The sequence below is a fragment of the Musa acuminata genome, chromosome BXJ2-3 (genome assembly GCF_036884655.1).
Source record: "Musa acuminata AAA Group cultivar baxijiao chromosome BXJ2-3, Cavendish_Baxijiao_AAA, whole genome shotgun sequence".
In the NCBI taxonomy this organism is placed as follows: Eukaryota; Viridiplantae; Streptophyta; class Magnoliopsida; order Zingiberales; family Musaceae; genus Musa; species Musa acuminata.
In genome coordinates, this window is record NC_088340.1 from 11,362,251 (window position 1) to 11,378,191 (window position 15,941).

The 15,941-nt window shown below is 42.6% G+C and overlaps 2 protein-coding genes across 3 annotated transcripts; both read right to left on the reverse strand.

Annotated features, from left to right (window-relative positions):
* Nucleotides 1–1,565: 1,565 nt before the first annotated feature.
* On the reverse strand, nucleotides 1,566–12,053 carry LOC135607401 (protein transport protein SEC16A homolog). 2 transcript variants are annotated; one of them, XM_065099190.1, is made up of 14 exons: nucleotides 11,876–12,053; nucleotides 9,765–11,779; nucleotides 9,335–9,658; nucleotides 7,366–7,494; nucleotides 7,162–7,284; nucleotides 6,862–7,005; nucleotides 5,853–5,978; nucleotides 5,615–5,749; nucleotides 3,785–3,912; nucleotides 3,603–3,714; nucleotides 3,200–3,511; nucleotides 2,880–2,999; nucleotides 2,434–2,762; nucleotides 1,566–2,345 (listed from the first exon to the last, which is right to left on the reverse strand). In XM_065099190.1, the coding sequence occupies exons 2-14, from the start codon at nucleotides 11,472–11,474 to the stop codon at nucleotides 1,832–1,834; spliced, it is 4,206 nt and encodes a 1,401-aa protein (XP_064955262.1). In that variant the 5' UTR covers nucleotides 11,475–11,779; nucleotides 11,876–12,053; the 3' UTR covers nucleotides 1,566–1,831. The 2 variants fall into 2 exon arrangements, with proteins under 2 accessions (XP_064955262.1, XP_064955263.1); XM_065099191.1 differs by having other exon boundaries at nucleotides 11,867–12,053.
* Nucleotides 12,054–14,218: 2,165 nt separating this feature from the next.
* Nucleotides 14,219–15,732, reverse strand: LOC135607402 (zinc finger protein ZAT1-like). The gene has a single exon (XM_065099192.1). It carries the CDS (start codon nucleotides 15,519–15,521, stop codon nucleotides 14,499–14,501), a length of 1,023 nt encoding a protein of 340 aa, XP_064955264.1. The 5' UTR covers nucleotides 15,522–15,732; the 3' UTR covers nucleotides 14,219–14,498.
* Between the last annotated feature and the right edge of the window lie 209 nt (nucleotides 15,733–15,941).

A 15,941-nucleotide genomic window follows, 5' to 3' on the forward strand; every position in this document is an offset into this window, starting at 1 on the left:
CTGCTTAATGATATTTTCAGAAATGAATGGTTTAGAAAGCAGCATCAGCTATTTATTATGGAAGTAACAGTTCTGAATCAGCAATTAATATATATATATATATATATATATAAAGTTGAATTCTAGAAGAAATAGTGTTCATGGCTGCCTTGTTTTGTTCTAGACATTTGAAGTGGAGCCAAGAAAACATTATTAGAACCTAATTCAAACAATGTAGCTGAGATTTATTTACACATGATTGCATGACACTCGCTTCCAGCTTCTGTCCAATATACAATTATTTGAAGTAGAAAGAGCAACAGTTGCATGCAATCATGTCTCTGATCTTTTCCTGGAACTTGGGTCAACTTGTGGAAGTTCTTATCAAGCATAGATGGCTTGAACTCTTAGAAACATCTTGAAGAACAGCAACACAGCTAGTTCGGTAAGAGAGAGAAGAGGAAGAGAGACGATTGAAAATAAAGCAAACACAAGACTTCAACACAGCCAAGAAGCTGCAAAGAAATGAGAACTACACAAGAATGGTGTTGCCGACCATCTCGAGTACTCTGGGGTTTGAGTGAAAACAAGAAACAACAAGTATAGATTCCAAGGATTAAATCATCTGTAAAGAGAATAAACTCCACAACTAAGTGATAATAGGAAGTTCAAAGTTTCTAATTTTATGTCTAGGCATGGGCATGGGCATGAACCATATATAATGACTCCTGTAGCACAAGAATGAGCCAAATGCAATAAAGAACTATATCCTTTCCTATTTCCAGAACTATACTTGGGAACAAATAACAATACATGAAAATATAAAGAAAACATAAATTTTAGACATCCTAGTGGTTAATTCATTTTTGCAAATATGACAGATGTCATGTTTAAGTATCTTTGTATGTCGTTCAATCAGCGGATGAGTTGTGGTTAGGGGTGAAATGCCACTCGAACCCAGAGCTAGCTGGTTCTCCCCGAAATGCGTTGAGGCGCAGCAGTTGACTGGACATCTAGGGGTAAAGCACTGTTTCGGTGCGGGCCGCGAGAGCGGTACCAAATCGAGGCAAACTCTGAATACTAGATATGACCCAAAAATAAGAGGGATCAAGGTCGGCCAGTGAGACGATAGGGGATAAGCAAACCTAAATTTTAGCCTCTGGGCTACCAATGCTTTTGACTTCCCAGTTTTTTTTTTTTGGATCCTCAATGATGAATTCATCTCTTTCATTGTTGAAATTTCTTGTAATCCACCTGCAAGATTGACCCACCAATAATTGGCAAGGGCATTATCATCCTCGAGACACAGACCTTTCTGCATATTTCATAGATATCATAAATATAAGAACAGGTAAAGGTAGAGAGCTTTACTTTGGAATTTGCGCATGCCGAGGAGGGGAATGATGCACCGTCCAAGCGCCACACTGCTGCTTCTGAAGTGTGACGGTAACAATGAGGACGAGGAGATTAGGATAAAATGGCAGTGGAATAATAATGACCATTTTAATCTTCAGATCATCCCTTACAATAAATAGAAACATTTAAATCACTCCGTATCACCAGGTGGTAGAGCCAGAAAAGAACAATAGAGACAATAATACTATGCCGAATTTGATCTTTTTCTCGTATGACAAACGACATGGGGATCAATAAATCAACAAATTATCTGTACACGTAAAAAGGACACCATGACATGACCTCAGGCACCCATAATCACAACAGTTACAGGGGGGGGAAACACTTGTCGCCCGTGCTTCCAACACGACCACAGATTTCTCGGAATTCCTACCCAATCTGGTTTTCCGGTGGAGTTGAAGACCAGGTGGAACCCGTCTACTAACATGGCGATGCATCAGAGTTCAACCTCGTGCAGGTCGTCGTCCCCCAGGGAACTACCATTCCGCTGCAGGGATGAGCTGCTGAATGCACCAGCTTGTGTGGTGGTGGTGCTGCCCATGGGATTCATCCCAGTCATCTTTTGATTGACTGATTCTGGGTAACCACCACTCCAAGATGCTGCTCTCGTTCTGGACAAGGGACCATTGCCAGTCCATGATGCTGCTGCAGACCCTTTGTTTCCAACAGGGGCTGCTATGTGATCCATGCTTGGGAACCGTTGCATGGATGATGAAGATGGTGATGGCGATGAAAAGGATGCTCCTCTGATCACTGATTTAGGTGGTTCTTCACCAGTGGAGACATCTTGGTTGTTCTTCCCTGCTGCATCAGTTTCCCGTTCGTCCACTGTTGCAGGTGTGTTGGGCACAAAAAATTTTGCTCCAACCAGTGGCTTCACAGATGGAACTGCAGGTGACTGGAAAGTGTTTGTCAAAGAGCCACCGCCCTTGTTGAATGTATCAACATATCTGAAAGGTGACAATGGAATATTAACATCCCTGCAAACCAGATTTATATTGAGAAGAAAGACCAATGGTAAATGATGAGAAGGTCTACCTTGAACGAACTCCCATTCTACCACGAGCAGAAAACTGGTTTTGACTGGGTGGAATGGGTGGAATTCCAGAATTATGTTCCAATGGAACTGAAGGTGTTGTCACTGGCCCCAACTTATCTGTGTGGCTTTCACGCTGGAAAGCATCTTTGATGTTGTTCTCGCTCTTAAAAGCATTACTTGCATTGTAATCAGGCATACCATTCTGAAATGGTATTGTTGTTGGAGGTGGTGGTATGGCAGGTTCCTCAGCAGGAGGATCAGCACCTTCCTCCACCCATCTCTTAAGTTTTTCATCATAATAGAACTTGTTGCTTTCACCCAGTTTTGCCTTCGCATTACCAGGAACATGATATATATATATATATATATATATGTAAGTAAAATAGGGAGGATGTAGGGGTTGAGAAACCTAAAAGTTGCACAAACCAATTATGTCAGACAGTACCTGGCGATGCGACCTTGACACCCACCCCATGGTCTTCTGAAGAAGTTGTGAGCCAATACGTCCAAAGCGTGACCCACCAGATACTGTTGCTTTGCTTTGTGCACCATCTGAGCTTGAATCCTTCCATAATATTTTGTTGAAGTCAGTAAACAACCATAAAGGTTTTCTTTTTCTCATAAACTCAAAATTCACTGAATCTATATAGCTCATCGTGGTCGATGGAAAAAGCAAAATGAAAAAAGATAAAAGAGAACCAAAATATGGTAAACAAGTTGAACTGGATGAATTCAAATTTTATCTAAAAGAAGAGAAAAATCCACCTGCTTTGGGCTTCGACCAAAATCAGGCTCTGAAACGCTTCTGTTGTGCCTACTCTTTCTACTATTATCACCAGTCCACTCAGAAATGGTTTCTCCTGATGTTGATGGAACTAAAGAGGACATGGCCATTGTAGATTGACTATTTGCCACTCTTGGGAAAATAGTGTGGGTTTCTTTATCAGTAACACTCCTCTGAGGCATCGGCGGCAGAGGTGCTGGTGGTGCACCAATCATGCGATGAATGGATCTGTCAAAGGAGGTGAACAATTTTCCAACTAGATTTGCAGGAGCCAAGCTTGTACCATAGCCACCCTGGATAAATACAGTCGAAAAAGATCAGAACACTTCAAGAGTCTATGCAGCAATGATACAAGACAATCATAGGCACCTCCTACTGAATTACCTGCTGGTGGGCACGCAGTCTCTCCTCAAGGGATGATAACATTGATCTCCACATTTCAACCTCAGAAGTACGACCAGAGTTCTTCAGCAACTTTGAAGATGCTTGACAGTACCTATATTAGATCTGATATATAAGTCAAGAGACAGGGCAAAAACAATTAGAAAGAAAACTCTACTGCTCACTTCAGCGAATCTGAGATCTTCCCCACTTCAGCCAGCATGTGGGCATAAATTAGCTTGTATGGCTGGAAAGGCAGTAGGATGAACTGAGAATTTCCAAGCACCTTTGAATATTCATATAGCTCTGTTCGCTGTACAGAGTTTGCACAAAATCAGCTTTGGTTGGCTTTTCAACATATATAGGCCTTGAGCACCAAGATTTTCCAAAACAAAGAACAAATAATGTTGACATTTAAGTCAACAAAAATGTCTTTCATCAAAAGGTTATAAAAGAAATTGATGACAACTATCTACAGGTGAATCTATTTTCCCATTCTTCAACTATATGCTTTCTTTTTAGCTTCAAATGATTTGAAGATTCATCATCACTACAAAATCAAAAGTCGATTCCACCACATCAAAAGTGCAATATTCACTAGTAAAAGACACAAAGCGGAAACTCCTTTGATTAACAAAGGCAAAAACATTAAAAGATTGATCCCAATTCCTTTAAAACCACTGTAAGTGATCTTTAAATGAAAGTGAGCAACATCCTAGCAAGGCTTGCAGCCAAAACAATAAGAACCAGAATATAACAGAGGGAACCACAATATAATAAACAAGAAGATGGGCATTTGAAAGCATCTAATGTGTTTTCCCTATGTACATGTCACGTGGTGATATTGTATGCAGCACCACTTCCAAAATATAAACTAAAACAACAGCAAACAGTGAAAACACATGAAATTTTTTATACAATCGTATAATTTTGTATCAAGAGTTTGAAAGATCATATACTTGTTCCCTTGATGATTTTACCACAAGTGGAAAAAATATAAACAAACTACTGTGGGGTCTTTGAATATGTCTCTAGTAGGCAGGGCAATAGGTAGGCATCCACATGCAGAAGTACGCAAGTATACAAACAAATGCAACCGGACAAGGTTGGACAATCATCACACAGAAACACAAATGTGTCAGCCAACATGTTTCAACAGAATAAGCACACATCCATGCTTGAGTATATGCATGTTGTTGACTCGTAGGATTATCTACATGGGAAAAAAACATGACAACTATTCAACGGACGCCACAGTAAGGTTGCTTCATGATTGAGTTCAGATGGCCAAAATATTCTTTCCGCAAGCATGGGCCTTCCGCTGGACTGCCCTCTTTTAGAGGGTGGGCCTTGGCACAACTTTATGATGGCTTCAATTTGACCTAAGCATCAAGCAGGTTTTTATGTCAATAGTAAAAGACATCTGACACCACAAGCCTGTAATGACATAAAAAGGTAATCATAAAAACCTGCTTGTTAATGACATAAAAAGGTTTTTATGTCAATAGTAAAAGACATAAACTATTGACAATAGTAGTTGATCTTCTTACTATTGACATAAAAACCTGCTTGTTAATCAAAAGTCTGGATTTTTGATCTTCTTACTATTGACATAAAAACCTGCTTGTTAATCAGAAATATTTTGGATCCCGCTTCCCGCCGGTTTCTTATGGGACAATCTTGGCACTTTCTAAATTGTACAGTGATAAAAGCCCCGTACATGGGGCTGTCTTTATGATAACTAATCAACATATTAGAACAACTTAACGGACAAAAGCCTGTAATATTTTTTTAGCACAGCAGTTGGAAGGAGCATTCTCAAAATGTGACCCTATTCATATTTCAGAACAAACAGATACAAAATCAAAACCAGCAAGCAACTAAAATGACAACTAACTTTTTTATCAATATCTTTCTGAATTTGTAAAGCAACTCTAACCAACAAAACAAGATCAATAATTAGCGTAAAAATTCTGTTATGTTAACATAAAAGGTGTCAAATTAAAGGACAAAACCTGAATAGAATCAGGTGTGGCATATGTTCTGGGATATTTCCAGTGGTCCGCACCAATAAGACAGAGTCTTGCACTGTCAGAATATGGCTCAATATTGGCTTCAGCAATCAAGTAGCATGTGTGTGCAGCAATTATCTGCAGAATATGACATAGAGACAATGTAGCATAAAGTATAACAAGGAAAATAACATAAATGATAAGGTAAAAGGATGAATACAACACAAAGTGTCAAAAAAACCTCTTCTCTCTCTTTCCATAGGCAATCTCCAAGATGAGTCATTACAAGTTCATCATCCTTTGTTCTGTTTGCAGTTATAATGGCCAAATTCTCTTCCCACTCATCCAACATCCCACTGGCGTGGATCTGCCAGTCATTAGAAAAGGCAAATAAGCCTATAAGTATGAGGCACATACTAAAGATTAGATTCCAGAAGAACCATGAACTGAGTTTCTAGAACTAGTAAGTTAATGATGTCAGACGAGCATGATGGGATTCTGGCAGTATTTTTTTTCTAGAATTAGTAATATGGTGAGGAAAGAGAATAATATTGGGACCCAGTTTGATTTCTAGATGTCATGCTTTGGTGTTTGATCTCACATTTATCGAATGCATTGATGATTGAAACACACCATTGGATGATGACTACCGAACTCACTCTATAATAAATCACTCATAGGGATGAAAGCCTTAAACCTCACACAATGTTAAAAAGAGAAATTTCATTCGTCTTGTGATGTTCTAAACTTTGACCATTACATTTCTTATAGACCCTGAAATATGACAATTTATTATATTTGCAGAAGAACATCTTTCATATAGATTTATCAAGCCCGCGGCCTAAATTAGTAAAATTATATCGAGACAGACAAATGAAAATGTTTCCACAACTCGAACTCTGGTCATATAATGCACAGAGCAAACTTATCAAATACACCAAAGCCCACCCTCTACTCCACAAGTAACTATCAATTGTTTTGTAACTTAAAATAGAAAATAACAAATGTACTATTCCAAAGCGGCAGAATTAACAGGTGCCCTTTCCTACATCAACAGACATTAGCCTTCAGAAAGACTAATAGAAATATAAATGAAAAAGACAACCTCATACATTGAGCACAAGGGATGAGTAACTGAGAACATCCAACTGAAAGTCTAATTAACAAGTGATTATATAGAAGCAACTAGCACGTGTTTAAATCACCTCTGCAGAAATTGATTATCTAGAAGTATCGAGTGTTTAAATCACCTCTGCAGGCTGTTTAGATGAAGCTATGTTGTCCATAGAGAATATATCTGCAGGTTGCCCAGCAATAAGTAGGCACAGTGTTCGTAAAGGTGATCCAAATCTAAACTGATGGCGTGCCATCTTCTTCACCGTGTCAACATAAAACTGTACTCAAAGTAATGAAAGACATATCAGAGCTAGTGAAGAATCAACCAGTTCTAATCAATCAAATGAATTGTCGATCCTGTAATAGTCTATGACCACATCAAAATCATCCAAATGTTTTTGTAACTGCATAAATAAGCAAAAAGTTGCACGAACCTTGTCGCCGAGCTGTGCAGCAAGAACAAGTGCAGGACCCCACAACTGACCTTCCTGTGCACATTGGAGAGCCTCTTTCCTTCTACCAGAAACAAGAAGGCTTTGTACCTTGGCAGCAATAGCCTGAAATAACCGCCACACAGTATAGACATCTAAAGGCCATTCATCAGTCTATTTGTGTTAAGCTTAGATGATTGAAAATACCTGTAGTTGTCCTTCTGATGGAATATTATTCAAACAATGAGTATACCAACCATATTCTCCTAAAGGAGCATTGATCTCTTTAGATGAAGCGAACAGCTTAGTTACTGCCATTTCTGGGCCATTTACATCCTGCCAAGAGAAAAATACTATCAAAATCAAAAGGACACATGCTAAAAATTAAGCAGTCCAAGAGCAAAGTTAATGTATGTTTGACCCTAAAGATCAAGTAGTCTTTTTCTGAAGCTACTATTTACTTTTTAAACACCAAGATGAACAATGGCAAGGTTAGCAGCTGTGTTTGCTAGTTTCAATGTGTTAACATACTTTTTGATCATAAGCTTGATTAGAAGTGACTCCTGTGGTGGAAATAAAGACCTCAAAACAGTTAACCTTGGAAGTTAGCCATCAGGGGATAACTCACTCAAAAAATTAGGCAAGCAGTACCAAAGAATCTGGAGATACTGACTTAAACCACTAAGAACATAACTACCCAAGGCTGTATCCATTAGCCCACTCCAAGGAATATGCATATTATGAGACAAGAATCTCATAATTTTTTTCAAGCATCATATAACTTGTGGAAAGCTTTCTATTTTTTTTCATATTAGAAATATTAAGAGGAATGGTGTATTTACCTGACCAGGGTTATCCAATTTCGCCTCAGCTTATAGAAACAAATGGGCCATCGAATATTTATTCAAGATAGAACTAGACTTGCAAAGATCAGCAATAGTACCCACTATTATAGCACCATAAAGACTGCAATTGTATGCCAGTAGAGCCTTAATCTGCAAATGCTACCCCTCACACATGACAGGTTTCCTGAATAAATTTTTCATATATTTAATACATCTTACAAGAAGACAACAAAGAAACCTAAGTCGGTGACCAAAGATGGTCTTGCTTCAAATTGACTCACAAGAAGACAACAAAGAAAATTAAAATCTCCTCAAAAATCTCCTCCAGAAATCTTTATTATGGATATAAATGCTTATCCATCCTAAATATAAATGCTCCCATTATTTGATTTCCTCCAATTATTTGATTTCTGGTCATATTTTCTTTCAAGTCTCTTGATCCAAAAAATTTCATTGGTAATTTAGCTAGTCTTCAAATATATATTGGTAACATGTCATCCATATCAACATTCAAACAATTCTGATCTTTAACTACTGACAACTTATTAAAAGCTATATATAATTGCAAGATTCACCATATCCAAATTCAATGAGTTCAAACAGAATATAGTTAGTGCCTACGGAGAAAAATAATAATAATAAGGTTTATAGTTGAATAAATAAATGGAGTCTAGTAAGTTATCACAAGTCAAGTTCCCTCGAATATAAGATGTTCAAAACAAACCATCAAAGAATCAAAATGGTAAGACCTACAGGTATATATGCAAGTTCCATAAGAGGTTCTGAATCTTATAAACTTAAACTTTATTTATAACCTAAAGAGAATGATCCCTTTGAAAAGCAATTCAATGCTCCTTTATGTTATAGCCACCATCACCACCATCACACCACCATGATTATAACCCTCAAACCAACACCGCCTTCAGATATGGTTATCATTTGCCACAATCTCATCCTATTTAGTGAACAGATACATGCTATAGTAAATGTCGCACAAGATTTGCAATACTTTGAGATTGTGACTCAACAAGACAATGGGGAAAAAAAAATCTAAGGATGTGGGAACAGCCTGTGAACCAAGATTACTAAGGTATGAAAAAAGAGTAGTTGCATTATTTGAGAATAGCAAGTCCAATAACAGCCAGATACAGTAATATGAAATCCCAAGGTTAAGAGACTTCAGCACATGTTCATAACATTAAACAGGAAAGTAAAGTGTTAGCAGGTAAAATATTTCAGACAAGGACTGTAAAGAATTAAAAGTTAGAAAACTGCAACAAGCAAAAAGAACATAGAAATAGTTAGTTACTATGAAACAAATGTTATAAAACCTCTAATGATGGGTCAGATCCAAAAGGAGATCGGAGTTTTCCATAATGTTGCAATGATATTTTGAGCAATGAAAGAAGCAGCTTCAAAAGTTTTCCTTTCTGAAACTCCATGACAGGAGACTCGTAGCTCAAGATTCTCTCATCTATCCATTTGTTTATTTCCTTTGTAGCAGCACTCCCACCAACAAGTGGACCAGGAAAACTTTGACGACACAGGGAACGGAAGTAATCCAAGACACTGCCAGAAACAGTGCTAGATGCATCAACTTTGTTCATCACAACTTCCGATAAGCTAAGGATTGAGATTGCACCATCAACAGTTCCCTTACAGATGAAAGCCAATTTTAGTCGCGAAACAATTGAAATACAACCAAAACAAGATGTCAAGTACTCTCTTTGTTAAAATAAAGTTAGAAAATTTTGAACCCACCTGGCTTCCATAGTCCAAAATTGTTCCAGAAGTGCTGGAATTTTTCATGACTATGAGTTTTCCACCAAATCCAAAACTAACCAAAGCATGTACAGGACGCCCAGCTGATGATCTTCCTTCATGAGAAACGTAAGAGAACTGAGTATAAGAAGCATTTGTATCTTGATACAAATGCTGAGAGTAGTCAACTGAGTTCTGAATCTGATTGCCTGTGTAGCTGCTGGATAAATTATCGTGTGCATTTGGGGCCATCTTTTGATGATTCATCTGATACATGCTTTCCCCCTGGATAGAGTTCTGAGGCCTAATGGTGTCATTATTGCTCCCAAAATTATGACTCACAACAGGTTGAAATGTCCTGAAACCTACATTTTGATCTGTATAACTTCCACCGGGGATGGTTGAACTGTAAAAGCTCCCTATCTGCTGGTTTCCAGATAAAACTCCAGACTGCCTACTTTCGTCCATTTGTTCAGCCTGGAGCATGTTCTTCTGAGCATAGCTATTTGTTGTATGATTCCAACACTCTCCAGACACTTGGCCGGCTAGGACACCATCAGTGCTTTGTTCAGATTGGCCAACATCATCACATATGTGGTAGTTCCCTTTGGAGTAGTCAGCCAAAGCACCCACCTCATTCTGAGCTACAGTTGGCACCATCTCTTTAGTCTGAGTGTATGACTCAACAGTGTACCACTGTTGGGTGTTTGTGTCATAGTACCATCCTGGATATTGAGGATCAAATATCATATTAGGTGGGTAATCCATGCTACCCTGATAACCAAGATTCCAACTAGAAGTAGTATTTAATGTACTTTCCTCTGCTATGGTCTCCAAGACTGATGGTGAAGTCTGCTGCAAAAATAACACATCTGAACTCCCCAAATTGGAATCCAAATCAGCATCTTGAGCACTGTCCATGAAATCCCCCTGTGAATTCACAATAGCCGTTTCATAGCTATTTAACTGTGTATTTGTGGTTGCATCATAACCACCCAGTTGATACCACTGCCCAGTGGTTGCATCATACTTCCAACCAGGGTAGAGACTTTCCCAGTATTGTGCATCAACTCCATCCCAATTCTGCTCAGTGGCTGAACCAACAAGTTGCACACCCTGGTCATTTGAGGAATCTGTATATGGTTCGATATTTGCATTTTGGTTTTCTAGAGGAACAAAATTAAGGTCAGCATCAGATTTCAGTTTATCAGCCAATGAATCAGCATTCTGAGCAAAGAAATCAGAAGAGGTTTCCAACCCAGCATTGTCAAACTGCTGTGAGCCAACACTGAATGCACTCCACTGGACCTCCTTTACACTTGTTCCCTTTGATCCATCGTTCTTACCAGTTGACAAACCTTGTGGTTCAATCCCAACAGTGCGCATAGATGAACTTTCTAATGGGACTACCTGATCCACAGAAGATATAGAAGGCATGCTGTGCTTTGAGACCAAAACACCCCTATCTGAAAACTCAGACGACTCTAATGACCCACTTTGCTGCTGACCATTTGATTCAGAAATCAATCCAGCATTGTCGGGATCCTCCAGTGAGGTACCAACATCATCAAGGCTGAGGTTAGATAAATCTCTAGCAATTTTTTCGGAATGAGGAGTGGATCCCTCCACTCCAAAATCATCATCCACGAGCTTATCAAAGAAATCCTCATCGGTTTGGTCTTCCACCTGGAGAGGAGACGGAGATCCCATTCGATCACCAACAAAGCGACTCTATCGATACAAAATTCGCCTTCTTTCCCCAAAGGCAAGAACTGCAAAATTTTCTTAATCCACCAGGTGACCTACCTAATAATGGCCAAACCCTCCTTGCGAGATCAAAATTACAAAAGATCCAGCGGCCCAAGCTCGTAATCTCAGCTTAAACTCGACCAAGATTATCCAAAACCCTAGCAGATCTCTAACCTTATCCACAGATTATGGGTCCTCGCTGGGAAAACAGAGTCGCGGGAAGCCGCAGATACAAGGATCCGGGGATTCTTCCGATATATGCCTATCTGAAACTAAACAAAGATGCAAACGAAGGCAAGCTCGCGGGGATTCCGACAGGGAAGATGAATCGATCTCTAGAAATTAGGACTTACGGAACGGACCACTAGACCCGAAGAGCAGACGAGGATCGGAGCGATCAGAGAGGAGGGGGAACCTTCGCTTGCGATCCAGCTAACATGTCACCACCTTCCTTGAAACCTTCGCGTTTTCTTCCCTCTTTTTTTTTCCCTTATTTTTCTTCCTCTTTTTCACCCTAATTTTCGGTTTTTCCCCCTCGTTTTAAGTTGGATCACTTGAAACGGGAACCGAAAAATGGGAAACGGGAACTGAAGCGCCAGACGGGGGTCTTATCTCTAAATTGTCAGTCACAGCCAGGAGAAACGCTAAGCGCACTCGTGCGCCCGTGCAGAACTACTACACGCTTTCTGAACCACTCGTCAGGTGGGCCCTGCAATTCTAAGAAACTTGACGACGCGGGCTAATTTGTCCGGCGTCCGCACGCCAGCCGTCGGGTGGGGCCGGACCGAAGTGACGTTATCGTACACTCAATCAGGCGGACTCTCTTGCTGTGTTGGCCGTGGAGGATTGCATTTCCGGTTTCTTTCTTCATGAGATCAGGTGACTCACATCCCATCTCTTTCCCTTTTGTCTTCTCCGACAGCTCAACATTTTCGATTGGGGATGGTCTTGATCACGTGTCCTCGCCCGAGTGATGTGTCCTCCCTCACTCCTCACTGACATCTCACTCTTGTGATCGATTCGTTTGATCGCTGATGGTGCGCTGTATTGCACGTTCGCATGTGCCATTTACGTCACGAAATTAAGCACGCCGTGTCACGGAGAACAAAAGAGTCATGCATCCATGTGCCATGCAAGTCACGGAAGCCTGACGTGTCATAGACAAGTCACGAGTTAAGACAGAGTTGGTGTGATGCATCCCTGCACGCCAACGATTCAAGTGGTGCATCCACCATGCATGACCGTTTCGTCTAAGAAAAGGGGCACCTGCATGTGCGTGCTTACTACCAAGTAATAGTATGCGACCACAGTGAATCTTACTTGTCTCGCACACAAAGCTTGCATACAAGCGATTTAGCTAAACGTTACGTAACATTTGCTGAGCTCGCGTTGCAGTCAGGCCTCACATTACGCAACAGGTGTCGTTGGAATGTTCTCTGTTCTTAGCGGCACGGCCACCATCCTCGTGTTACTCCGCCAGTCGGCCCTTGTTGGCTGCATGCATGCATGCATGCATGCCTTCCGTCTGTTTCGTGTGCCCCCACGTTACACTCTTACTATTGTGTCGGATATTTATCCTTTTTATATGTCCTCTGGCCTTGACATGTCGAAATATTGGAGGAAGCTTGTCATGCATTGTGTCGCAGAGACAAACTAATCGGAGACCAACAGATTTTATATACCGCGGCGCGTGCGACCAGCTTGTCGACCAATGGGAAACTCTCGTTCCCTGGCCGGTGACTCAGCCGACACGGCGTGAGACGGACGCTTGAACCGGTGAAGCCACTGATATCACGATCGCGACCGTCAGATGCCCGCAGAAGATCACGGCCGTCGATCTCGGATCTGACGTACGTCTGGGGACCACCACTGAGAACGAGGCGGGTGGCCCTCCGTTCCGGGAGGTCCAGTTGGCGTGCGACCAGTTCCCGGTGCGGAGAACGTGGACGAGTCCGGTCACCGCGCACCAGCGCACTAACTTATCGCCGCCCTTGCCTGCGAAAGATTCTCGGTTGCTGCAGTGAACGAACGGCCTTAACAAGCCAATCGAACGATCCGCAGATTAAAGTGATTCGTTCTTTTAATTCCATGCTAAATATCACGAAGCTTAGTAGAGCATCGCGAGACAAATAGTAGAGCATTTATTGCAGAATTACCAGGACAATCTAGCTTTATTTTATCTGGATGACCTTTTCTGGTTCGGTAAGGCGAAAATGTATTCACTAAACTCCACGAACCGGTGAGCAGAACCCCGCTGCATGTTTATCTCACATCAGAGCATCTCGCCGGAGAAAAACAGCTCATCCGTGCGGCACTCGCCTCGAACACCCGAGTGGCGGTTTCCGAGGAGGCCTGGGGTCCACACCTGTTCCTCAGGTAGCTGAGCGGGTACGAAGAATGCCGTTACAAGCATAGCCGAAACCGACTCGTTTGGCGCAAATGATAGCGCTGTGAGAATGGAGGTCGCGCGAGTCCAAAACAGAGGCGCAAATGGAAGGGAGATTATAAGGGAAGAAACAAAAGTGTCATAATGAGGGACAACAGATGCAGCAAGTGGAGGAAAGAAGAGGAAAGAAGACTAGATAGCTAACAACAGCTGGAAGCATCGCTCTTCCTCTTCCTTCAGCCTCGCACGCTGCTGATCCCACTTCCGGTTCTTCTGTTCTTCTTCGTCAGTGACAGAGAAACCAGCTTTTCTTCAAAGATTGGCCTTTAACTCACATAATTACAGTACAAAGAAGTAGAACAAAGAAGGAAGTTCTTTTTACATTCTTTTCCTCACTCTATGATTCATATCATTCGACTCTAACTGATGACCCAAATCCGACTCGCACAGAACACAATGAAAAATCGATAAGGATGAGGCTCGGATTGCGTTTTCTTCCAGTCTAACCACTGAAAGATTAGATTTTTCGTTATTTATAGCGTCTCCTCTGGATAATTTACCTCGAATTGCCTCCAAAATGGCGTCTTTGAGAAAGGGGATCACTTTGACGCGAACTCCGTTGCGACGGAGAGCGCCGAGAGTTCCGCCTCCTCCTCCAACTGAGCTGGCAGGTTGAGATCTATGAAACCGTCGTTGACCGCGAAGGGATAGTGCGGCGGTGGCGGCGGCGGCGGCGGCAGCGGCTGCGGCTGCGGCGCAGGGCGAGCAGGGGTGGTGGTGGAAAAATGGGATCTTTTGTGCCCGCCGAGAGCCTGGCCGGAGGAGAAGACCCTGTAGCAGTATGGGCACTCGAATACCTTGGGATCGCGATCGGCGGCATTGGCATCAGAGGGATCCTTGCCGCGGTTTCGGATCCCGGCGATCGGAAAGCATTCTACCCCCACCCTCTTGTGGCTCGCGCGGTGGCCGCCGAGAGCTTGATACGATCGGAAGTATTTCTTGCACGTACCGCACTGGTACCTCGTCCTCTTCCGCCACGATCTAGCGGTGGCCTGCGGCTGCGTCTCCTCCTCCTCCTCCTCGTAATAGAGTTCGTCCTCTTCGTCCTCGTTGGCGTTGTCACAGCCGTTGGATTGGCGTCCTTCTGCTTCGCACCTGGACCAGGCGTCGCGGGAGAGCAGCATGAGGCAGCGGGCGACGTCCTCGTCGGGGGATGCGTCAGAGACGGAGCTGAGTGGCTCGGCGTCGGCGGACGGATCCTCTCGGCGGCGAGGGCGGGTGAGCCGCCGTCGGAAGGACGACTCCGTGTCGCTCTCTCCGTCCTGGACGACAGGAAAAGCTCCGCTGCCGGCTCCCTTCGCTGTGGCGATGGAAGAGGAGAACTCCGGATCGACAAGGCCGGATCTTCTCCTGGATTTCTCGCGGAGGCCGTAAGTCGTCGCCGGCGCCACACTGTCCTCATCCGCCGCCGGGAAGGAGGACGAGGATGCGCACGGCGAAGGGAGGTGCTGCTGGGCCTTCATGGGACGAGGGGCAGGGGCGACGTGGGAGCGCATGTGGCCGCCGAGGGCGCGGCCATTGGAGAAGCGGCGGTGGCAGAGCTTGCATCTGTGCCTCTCCATGGCTTCAGAACTGGGATCTTTGGTTCTCCAAGCCTCGGAGCTTGCACTCTCTGCTACTGTTCCATCACTTCTCGTCTTCTCCTCTCCAGCTTTAATTCGGTTTCAGGAACTAAAGAAAGAAAGAGGGCAGTGACAGTCGTCATTCCTCTCACTCTAATTCCAACAAGAGAGAGAGAGAGAGCGAGAGCGAGAGCGAGAGAGGAGGTACAGATGGCGATCACAAGGTTAATAGTCCAAAAGGAAGGCAATTAACCGAAGCCATAAAGGAGCAGATACTGTATCGACTAATGACATTAGTACTCAGTCCGAGGCTCCATTTAATTTTGGACCGGGCCAAAAAATTAAGATGCCGGTCCGTTTTCGATCTTTCGACCTCTCTCTCAGGACTTTTGTTTTAGACCGGCCCAACAAGTAAGAATC

Bases quoted from the DNA above. Each gene is read 5' to 3' on its own strand.
- LOC135607401 (XM_065099190.1), bottom strand. From the start codon at position 11,474: ATGGGATCTCCGTCTCCTCTCCAGGTGGAAGACCAAACCGATGAGGAT. The intron at 7,006-7,161 runs GTTCGTGCAACT...CTTTGAGTACAG, and splicing joins CTGCACAGCTCGGCGACAAG to TTTTATGTTGACACGGTGAA. The intron at 3,512-3,602 runs GTAATTCAGTAG...GTATTTATCCAG, and splicing joins GACTGCGTGCCCACCAGCAG to GGTGGCTATGGTACAAGCTT.
- LOC135607402 (XM_065099192.1), bottom strand. From the start codon at position 15,521: ATGGAGAGGCACAGATGCAAGCTCTGCCACCGCCGCTTCTCCAATGGC.